The following is a 9,798-nucleotide window of genomic DNA, read 5'->3' as shown; positions in this document are numbered from 1 at the left end:
AGCTGCGGTTCCTGTTCGGGGCGGTTGGGTTCTGACAGCCGGGTTCGGAGGAGGAGGAGCAGGCCAGAGAGCCCCGGTTCGGGGGAGGAGCAGGTCCCGTTGCCAGAGCTCGGAGGTTCGGGTCGGGCAGCCAGGGTTCTGCGCAGGTCCAGCATGAACATCCAGTACGAGGAGCCGACGCTGAGCAGCAGCTACAGCGTGGTGGGCTCCTTCCCCAAGAGCTTCGGCTACGGCGGGGAGGAGCAGGACCTGGACCCGGAGGACAGCAGCCCGTCCGCCGGCAGGCCCAGGATCCTGCTCATGGGTCTGAGGAGGAGCGGCAAGTCCTCCATCCAGAAGGTACCGAGGTTCCGATGAGCCCAACACACAGGAGCAGGTCCTGGTCAGCTGCTCTCTGAGAGGGGTTTGGGTCAGTGGTTCTGGGTGGTTCTCCTGTGGTTCTGCCTCCTATCAGTGGTTCCTGGAGTGGGTCAGGTTCTGATATGAGGTCCAGAAATCCCGTTAGGTTTGAGTTGATTCGTTATGTATGTAGTTTAGGTCCAGGAACTGGACCAGGAAAGTTCTGACAGAACTTCACAAAGTTCTGGAGGACCTCTGATCAGATCCGGGTCACAGGAGGAGAACCAGGACCGATTCGTGAAACACGGTGGAGGTTCTGTCATGGTTTGGGTTCATGTCCGCCAACGGTACCAGTTAATGGGTCAGAATGGAAGGTGACCCTGGAGGCAGCGGTACTCCTCAGGTTCTGGACCTCAGGTTCTGGACCTCATGTTCTGGACCTCAGTAACAGATCTTTAGCTCATTAATTTCGTATTATATTATATGTTCATTCCAGGGAGGGAGACTAGTGACCCAAACGGATCTGTTCCCGGTTCCGTGAAGAACGTCTTAATAATGAGCAGCAGAACCAGAACCAGTAAAAGCACCAAGAATGTTTGAGTCCGTTTAGAATCGCCTCGTTTAAACGCTTTCATGTTTGGACCTCGCTGGAGCTGCTCATTCAGCCGGGTCCAGAACCTCAGCCGGGTCCAGAACTTCAGCCCGATCCAGAACTTCAGCCGGGTCCAAAACTCCACACACAGAAACGCAGAACGTTGTTCTGATGGCACTGTTTGTGAGGGATGTTCTTTCGGACTGTGCTGCGGTTCTGTAATGGTTCCCAGAACTCTGCACAGTGACTGAAGCGGGCTGAAGCTGAGGAGCGGTACCGACCGTGAGAACGTTTCAGGGCAGCACCGGGCTGTGGTTCCGTTAACGGTTTGGACCCGTCAGAAGTCCCAGACGGCTCTGGTTGTTCAGAACCTTAAAGAGAACCTGTGGCGGAGCAGAACCGTCCAGAACCAGAGCAGAACCTAGAGTGAAAGGCTGTGCTTGCAGGTGGTGTTCCACAAGATGTCTCCTAACGAGACGCTGTTCCTGGAGAGCACCAACAAGATCTACAAGGACGACGTCTCCAGCAGCTCCTTCGTCAGCTTCCAGATCTGGGACTTCCCGGGCCAGGTGGACTTCTTCGACCCAACCTTCGACAGCGAGATGATCTTCAAGGGAACCGGAGCTCTCATCTTCGTCATCGACGCTCAGGTGGGTCACCTGGAGGTCCGCTCTCGGGACACGGGACCAGAATCCTGTCTGGGTTCTGTCTTATGACGCAGACCGGGTCTCGGTTCTGACGTGTGCTTCCTGCGGCAGGACGACTACATGGAGGCTCTGGGCCGGCTCCACCTGACCGTGTCACGGGCCTACAAGGTGAACCCGGACATCAACTTCGAGGTGTTCATCCATAAAGTGGACGGTTTGTCTGACGACCACAAGATCGAGACGCAGCGGGACGTCCACCAGCGGGCCAACGACGACCTGGTGGACGCCGGCCTGGACCGCCTCCACCTCAGGTCAGCGCCGCCGCCGCCGCTCACATGGTCCGTTAGCAGAACCCGTCTCCATGGAAACGTGGTTAATTATGACGCCAATAAGGGATTTCAGCCAAAAATCTGGATGTGTTTGCTGAATATCTGCGTTAAACGTCTTTAACGGATCCGAGGCTCAAAACTCTTCATCAATATTATTATTTATTTATTTTTCCTGGCTTTCTCCATTTCCTGTTCTCTGCTCTTCAGATAAACTATTTTTCTTTTATATAAATTATGGTTACGTTGATTTAGTTCTAAAATCTGGAAATGCATAAAAAATTTCTTGACTTTACAGTAAAATCAGTAAAAATGGCTCTTTTTAGCAGCGCTCTCTGAGCAGAAACGTTTCTAAAAGTTAAATATATTTAAGTTATTTCTGTTATTTTATTATTTTATTATACGGTTTATCAACAACGTAGCAAAACTGAAACGAGCTCTAAAGCACAACTCGTGTCTGACACGTTAAATTTCCTGGTTTTACGATTTTAGAAGGCGTAAATTTCAGCGCTGAATCCTCGTTATGAATCTACGTTGACCCCCCCCGCCCCTTTAGCTCCGCCCCCTTTAGCTCCACCCCTTCCTGTCTGGCTCTCTGAAGCTTCTCTGATCTCCTCCTCAGCTTCTACCTGACCAGCATCTACGACCACTCCATCTTCGAGGCCTTCAGTAAAGTGGTGCAGAAGCTCATCCCCCAGCTGCCCACCTTGGAGAACCTCCTAAACATCTTCATCTCAGTAGGTGTCCAGCCTCGTCCACCACGTCTGGTTGTCCTCACGTCTGGTTGTCCTCACGTCTGGTTGTCCTAACGTCTGGTTGTCCTAGCGCCTGGTTGTCCTAGCGTCTTGTTGTCCTAGCGTCTTGTTGTCCTAGCGTCTGGTTGTCCTAGCGTCTGGTTGGTTGTCTTAATGTCTGGTTGTCCTAGCGCCTGGTTGTCCTAGCGCCTGGTTGTCCTAACGTCTGGTTGGTTGTCTTAATGTCTGGTTGTCCTAGCGCCTGGTTGTCCTAGCGTCTGGTTGTCCTAGCGTCTGGTTGGTTGTCTTAATGTCTGGTTGTCCTAGCGCCTGGTTGTCCTAGCGCCTGGTTGTCCTAACGTCTGGTTGTCCTAACGTCTGGGTGGTTGTCCTAACGTCTGGTTGTCCTAACGTCTGGGTGGTTGTCCTAACGTCTGGGTGGTTGTCCTAACGTCTGGGTGGTTGTCCTAACGTCTGGGTGGTTGTCCTAACGTCTGGTTGTCCTAACGTCTGGTTGTCCTAACGTCTGGTTGTCCTAACGTCTGGTTGTCCTAACGTCTGGGTGGTTGTCTTAACGTCTGGTTGTCTTAACGTCTGGTTGTCCTAGCGTCTGGTTGTCCTAACGTCTGGGTGGTTGTCCTAATGTCTGGTTGTCCTAGCGCCTGGTTGTCCTAACGTCTGGTTGTCCTAACGTCTGGGTGGTTGTCTTAACGTCTGGTTGTCCTAACGTCTGGTTGTCCTAACGTCTGGTTGTCCTAGCGTCTGGTTGTCCTAACGTCTGGTTGTCCTAACGTCTGGGTGGTTGTCTTAACGTCTGGTTGTCTTAACGTCTGGTTGTCTTAGCGTCTGGTTGTCCTAGCGTCTGGTTGTCCTAGCGTCTGGTTGTCCTAGCGTCTGGTTGTCCTAGCGTCTGGTTGTCCTAGCGTCTGGTTGTCCTAGCGTCTGGGTGGTTGTCTTAATGTCTGGTTGTCCTAACGTCTGGTTCTCTTAACGTCTGGTTCTCTTAACGTCTGGTTCTCTTAACGTCTGGTTCTCTTAACGTCTGGTTGTCCTCACGTCTGGTTGTCCTCACGTCTGGTTGTCCTAACGTCTGGTTGTCCTAGCGTCTGGTTGTCCTAGCGTCTGGTTGTCCTAACGTCTGGTTGTCCTAACGTCTGGGTGGTTGTCTTAACGTCTGGGTGGTTGTCTTAACGTCTGGGTGGTTGTCTTAACGTCTGGGTGGTTGTCTTAACGTCTGGTTGTCCTAACGTCTGGTTGTCTTAACGTCTGGTTGTCCTAACGTCTGGTTGTCCTAGCGTCTTGTTGTCCTAGCGTCTGGTTGTCCTAGCGTCTGGTTGTCCTAGCGTCTGGTTGTCCTAGCGTCTGGTTGTCCTAGCGTCTGGTTGTCCTAGCGTCTGGGTGGTTGTCTTAATGTCTGGTTGTCCTAACGTCTGGTTCTCTTAACGTCTGGTTCTCTTAACGTCTGGTTCTCTTAACGTCTGGTTGTCCTCACGTCTGGTTGTCCTCACGTCTGGTTGTCCTAACGTCTGGTTGTCCTAGCGTCTGGTTGTCCTAGCGTCTGGTTGTCCTAACGTCTGGTTGTCCTAACGTCTGGGTGGTTGTCTTAACGTCTGGGTGGTTGTCTTAACGTCTGGGTGGTTGTCTTAATGTCTGGGTGGTTGTCTTAACGTCTGGGTGGTTGTCTTAACGTCTGGTTGTCCTAACGTCTGGTTGTCTTAACGTCTGGTTGTCCTAGCGTCTGGTTGTCCTCACGTCTGGTTGTCCTAACGTCTGGTTGTCCTAGCGTCTGGTTGTCCTAACATCTGGTTGTCCTAGCGTCTGGTTGTCCTCACGTCTGGTTGTCCTAGCGTCTGGTTGTCCTAACGTCTTGTTGTCCTAGCGTCTTGTTGTCTTAACGTCTGGTTGTCCTAACGTCTGGTTGTCCTAACGTCTGGTTGTCCTAACGTCTGGTTGTCCTAACGTCTGGTTGTCCTAGTGTCTGGTTGTCCTAACATCTGGTTGTCCTAGCGTCTGGTTGTCCTAGCGTCTGGTCTTCTCCGCAGCACTCTGGCATTGAGAAGGCCTTCCTGTTCGACGTGGTCAGTAAGATCTACATCGCCACGGACAGCTCTCCGGTGGACATGCAGTCGTACGAGCTCTGCTGTGACATGATCGACGTGGTCATCGATGTCTCCTGCATCTACGGGTGAGAAGACCTGAACGCATGTGGTCGAAGCGTCCCTCAGGACGCTCTGACGGTTGTCCTCCTCCACCAGGCTGATGGAGGACGGCGGCGGCTGCGCCTACGACAGCGAGTCCCTGGCCATCATCAAGCTGAACAACACCACGGTGCTCTACCTGAAGGAGGTCACCAAGTTCCTGGCTCTGGTCTGCATCCTCAGGGAGGAGAGCTTCGAGAGGAAAGGTGCTCTGATCCTTCGTCTCCTCATGTTCTCCTGATCCTTCGTCTCCTCATTTTCTCCTGATCCTTCGTCTCCTCATGTTCTCCTGATCCTTCGTCTCCTCATGTTCTCCTGATCCTTCGTCTCCTCATGTTTTCCTGATCCTTGATCTCCTCATGTTCTCCTGATCCTTCGTCTCCTCATGTTCTCCTGATCCTTCGTCTCCTCATGTTCCCCTGATCCTTGATCTCCTCATGTTTTCCTGATCCTTGATCTCCTCATGTTCTCCTGATCCTTGATCTCCTCATGTTCTCCTGATCCTTCGTCTCCTCATGTTCTCCTGATCCTTCGTCTCCTCATGTTCTCCTGATCCTTCGTCTCCTCATGTTCTCCTGATCCTTCATCTCCTCATGTTCTCCTGATCCTTCATCTCCTCATGTTCTCCTGATCCTTCGTCTCCTCGTGTTCTCCTGATCCTTCATCTCCTCATGTTCTCCTGATCCTTCGTCTCCTCATGTTCTCCTGATCCTTCATCTCCTCATGTTCTCCTGATCCTTCATCTCCTCATGTTCTCCTGATCCTTCGTCTCCTCATGTTCTACTGATCCTTTGTCTCCTCATGTTCTCCTGATCCTTCGTCTCCTCGTGTTCTCCTGATCCTTCGTCTCCTCATGTTCTCCTGATCCTTCATCTCCTCATGTTCTCCTGATCCTTCGTCTCCTCGTGTTCTCCTGATCCTTCATCTCCTCATGTTCTCCTGATCCTTCGTCTCCTCATGTTCTCCTGATCCTTCATCTCCTCATGTTCTCCTGATCCTTCATCTCCTCATGTTCTCCTGATCCTTCGTCTCCTCATGTTCTCCTGATCCTTCGTCTCCTCATGTTCTCCTGATCCTTCGTCTCCTCATGTTCTCCTGATCCTTCGTCTCCTCATGTTCTCCTGATCCTTCGTCTCCTCATGTTCTCCTGATCCTTCGTCTCCTCATGTTCTCCTGATCCTTCGTCTCCTCATGTTCTCCTGATCCTTCGTCTCCTCATGTTCTCCTGATCCTTCGTCTCCTCATGATCTCCTGATCCTTCGTCTTTCATGTTCTCCTGATCCTTCATCTCCTCATGTTCTCCTGATCCTTCATCTCCTCATGTTCTCCTGATCCTTCGTCTCCTCATGTTCTCCTGATCCTTTGTCTCCTCATGTTCTCCTGATCCTTCGTCTCCTCATGATCTCCTGATCCTTCGTCTTTCATGTTCTCCAGGGTTCCTGAGTGGCTGGAGAAAGAGAATTTTAGAATTTTAGTCACACCAGGTCCAAGTCTGGATCCTTCCTTCCTTCCTTCCTTCCTTCCTTCCTTCCTTCCTTCCTTCCTTCCTTCCTTCCTTCCTTCCTTCCTTCCTTCCTTCCTTCCTTCCTTCAATCCTCCCTCCCTCCTGCAGTTCTTGCTGGTTCCATGTTCACTTCCTGCCTTCAGGGATTTAAAGGACCTGAGGCCTGTTTCCCAACAGATGGATTAGGAAATCCCGGCTAATCCCAGATTAATCCCGGCTAAAGCTCGGTTTAACACGGCGTGGTCAGCGCCAGCCTCATCGTTCCTCAAAGCCCAGTCCAGGCTCAGTAGGTCCGACTAAGTCCATCCAGGTGTAGTAATCCGGCTAAATGTCCCCGGCTGTCTAGCAGACCAGGAGGTCGATCCCAGAGTCACTGATGCTGCCATGGAGGAGCCGTCTGCTCCACCCTTCAGACCAAAGCAGCAGCATCTGCTGATGGAGGCTGGTGAGGAACTGAGGCTCATCAGCCTCCAGGAAGGGAACGCTGCTGCTGTTCTAAAGGAGAACACGTTTGTTTGGAGCTGCTGGTAGAAATAAGTTAAAGCATTAATGTGTTCTGTCAGACTCTGACTCTAGGGGGCGCTGTTTCTCTGAGCCATGGCTCCTGCAGCAGCAGAGCAGCATGGAGGAAGAAACTAGTCAGCAGCCTTTGAGGAACAATGTTCACCTGCTGTCAGATTTTAATAGAGGCATTAATTATTCATGAGGATATTGTTTGTGTTTAAAACACTAAGCAGAGACTCTAAAACTCATTGAAAGAAGTTAATGTAGGATATCTGATGAAATTAAATGACCTATTCATGATAAAATATATCAGTAACATATTATTTCCATTAACAGCTGTTAGATCGCTGAGCCTTATGGTCTGTGTAGTTTTTTCCCTGTTGGAGTTGAGATGCATATTTTGTGCACTTGAGAGGAAATGTGTTGTTTTCTGGTGCAGGCAGTAAAACGGCGCCCCCTAGAGTCAGACTTTATTTAACACCTTTGCTTCTTCAACACCAGCAGTAGTCTATTAAAGGCCTTTCTGTCAAAGATACACAGCAGTCTCTAAAACACAGAACAGTAACAATGCCCACATACATAACAATAATAAAGGTAATAATGTTATAGGCAAACATCGTAATGTTTAAATATTATAGTGTCTGAATACCAACGTTTACTGCGGGCTGATTTAAACAGAATCACTGATAAACTCTCTGGTTTCAGACTAGGCAGCAGCATTAACTCAGCCTGGCGGTTAGCTGTTAGCCATGCTAACTGATCTAAGCCTGGCAGTTAGCTGTTAGCCATGCTAACTGATCTAAGCCTGGCTGTTAGCTGTTAGCCATGCTAACTGATCTAAGCCTGGCAGTTAGCTGTTAGCCATGCTAACTGATCTAAGCTTGGCAGTTAGCTGTTAGCCATGCTAACTGATCTAAGCCTGGCAGTTAGCTGTTAGCCATGCTAACTGATCTAAGCCTGGCAGTTAGCTGTTAGCCATGCTAACTGATCTAAGCCTGGCAGTTAGCTGTTAGCCATGCTAACTGATCTAAGCCTGGCTGTTAGCCATGCTAACTGATCTAAGCCTGGCTGTTAGCCATGCTAACTGATCTAAGCCTGGCAGTTAGCTGTTAGCCATGCTAACTGATCTAAGCCTGGCTGTTAGCCATGCTAACTGATCTAAGCCTGGCAGTTAGCTGTTAGCCATGCTAACTGATCTAAGCCTGGCTGTTAGCTGTTAGCCATGCTAACTGATCTAAGCCTGGCAGTTAGCTGTTAGCCATGCTAACTGATCTAAGCCTGGCTGTTAGCTGTTAGCCATGCTAACTGATCTAAGCCTGGCAGTTAGCTGTTAGCCATGCTAACTGATCTAAGCCTGGCAGTTAGCTGTTAGCCATGCTAACTGATCTAAGCCTGGCGGTTAGCTGTTAGCCATGCTAACTGATCTAAGCCTGGCGGTTAGCTGTTAGCCATGCTAACTGATCTAAGCCTGGTGGTTAGCTGTTAGCCATGCTAACTGATATAAGCCTGGTGGTTAGCCTGGTCTGCAGCAGCTAGCAGCTAGCTAAACGTCTAAACTGATCACGTGTCGCTGCTTTAGTCCAACCAAATTTAAATCAGCTCCACTATCTGGAAAATCACGGCTTAATCCTCCATCTTGGTTTAGTGAAACAGGCCTCAGGAAACTCAAGGATGACAATCTAGCAGGAACCCTTTAGTTCCTCCTCTCCGTCCAGCAGGAACCATTTACTTCCTCCTCTCCATTCAGCAGGAACCATTTAGTTCCTCCTCTCTATCCAGCAGGAACCGTGTTGAGGAACCTGAACTGTGTTCTGCTTCCTCTGCAGGTCTGATCGACTACAACTTCCACTGTTTCCGGAAAGCGATCCACGAAGTGTTTGAGGTGGGAAGCTTGTTTGACGGCGCCATCTGGGGACCTGCGAGTTCCTCCAGCAGCAAGCAGACGAGCCTGAAGAACCCGGTGCTGAACGGAAGCGCAGTTTAAGGCTCCTGGAGACGCGTCAGCTCCAGAAAGAGAAGCTGCAGAGTGATGCAGACTGGAAACACCTTGAATGCAGCAGGGACTCCAGATTCCTCCCAGGAAGCAGACCTGCAGCTGGGACGAGGCGCCTGACGAACTCCACGGTCTGGACCTGATTTCCAGGTTGGCCTCTGGAACCGGACCGTTAGCAGTCAGCGGTGCTGCGTGCAGCTCAGACCCGTTTGACCCGCAGAAAGCACCTCTGTGGCGTCTAGACGTTAACGAGACCAGAACTGAACCCGGTTTACTCTCACGGTTTTATGTGACGAAGCTTTTGGCCAAATAAGTTTGATGTTCTGCTTTTATTATCGTGTGGATTTTTAAATAAAAAGGTTCTGTCCTTCAGAGAGTCCTTCAGCTTCTGTTTTTATGGTTCTGCTGAAGAGCAGTTAAACATTTTAAAACCTTTAACTATGAAAAGATTCCTGCTCAGACTGAATATTAGAAATGCCTTTATTGTCCCACAGTGGAGAACCTCAGGAGTTACACACTGATTAGTAATGAATAACTTCTAAAACAAGGAATGGACTCATCAGGCAATAGATTAAAGTTATTGATAATAGGCATATTTAGATAAAAATGTTCAATAGAGGAAAGACAGCAGCTGATCCTCCTCCAGCGCTCATTCATCTCTAACCCTAAAATAAAGCGCATCACAGAAGCAGGAATTACTGCCTTGATAGACGGGCTTTAATTTGGCGGACCGCCTCAGATGAACAAAGCTAGAACTTTAAGACCTGAATCCATCTAACTGGCCCAGGATGTCATCCCTGAAGATAAAGACAGAGAAAGGTAGGGGCCTGAAACGGAGCCCTGTGGGCCCCCACGCCAAGGAGGACAGAAAAGGTTCCCTCTGCCAAATAAGACCAGAACCTCTGCAGAACAGCAGTCCTGACACCCACTGCTTCTAGATCAGACAGATTAAAGTGACACA

General features: G+C 49.9%; 1 protein-coding gene across 1 annotated transcript; it reads left to right on the top strand.

The window, feature by feature from the left end:
- The first annotated feature begins 124 nt into the window (after nt 1-124).
- On the top strand, nt 125-9,209 carry LOC105924603 (ras-related GTP-binding protein C). The gene is made up of 7 exons (XM_036145693.1): nt 125-339; nt 1,378-1,581; nt 1,690-1,889; nt 2,527-2,641; nt 4,681-4,823; nt 4,894-5,042; nt 8,671-9,209. Exons 1-7 carry the CDS (start codon nt 154-156, stop codon nt 8,826-8,828), a joined length of 1,155 nt encoding a protein of 384 aa, XP_036001586.1. The 5' UTR covers nt 125-153; the 3' UTR covers nt 8,829-9,209.
- The last annotated feature ends 589 nt before the right edge of the window (nt 9,210-9,798 follow it).

This window comes from Fundulus heteroclitus, chromosome 13 (assembly GCF_011125445.2).
Source record: "Fundulus heteroclitus isolate FHET01 chromosome 13, MU-UCD_Fhet_4.1, whole genome shotgun sequence".
NCBI lineage: Eukaryota > Metazoa > Chordata > Actinopteri > Cyprinodontiformes > Fundulidae > Fundulus > Fundulus heteroclitus.
Note: the sequence above shows the minus strand (reverse complement) of the source record. Positions and strands in the feature narration are given on the sequence as shown.

Bases quoted from the DNA above. Each gene is read 5' to 3' on its own strand.
- LOC105924603 (XM_036145693.1), top strand. From the start codon at position 154: ATGAACATCCAGTACGAGGAGCCGACGCTGAGCAGCAGCTACAGCGTG. The intron at 4,824-4,893 runs GTGAGAAGACCT...CTCCTCCACCAG, and splicing joins GATGTCTCCTGCATCTACGG to GCTGATGGAGGACGGCGGCG. The intron at 5,043-8,670 runs GTGCTCTGATCC...CTTCCTCTGCAG, and splicing joins GGAGAGCTTCGAGAGGAAAG to GTCTGATCGACTACAACTTC.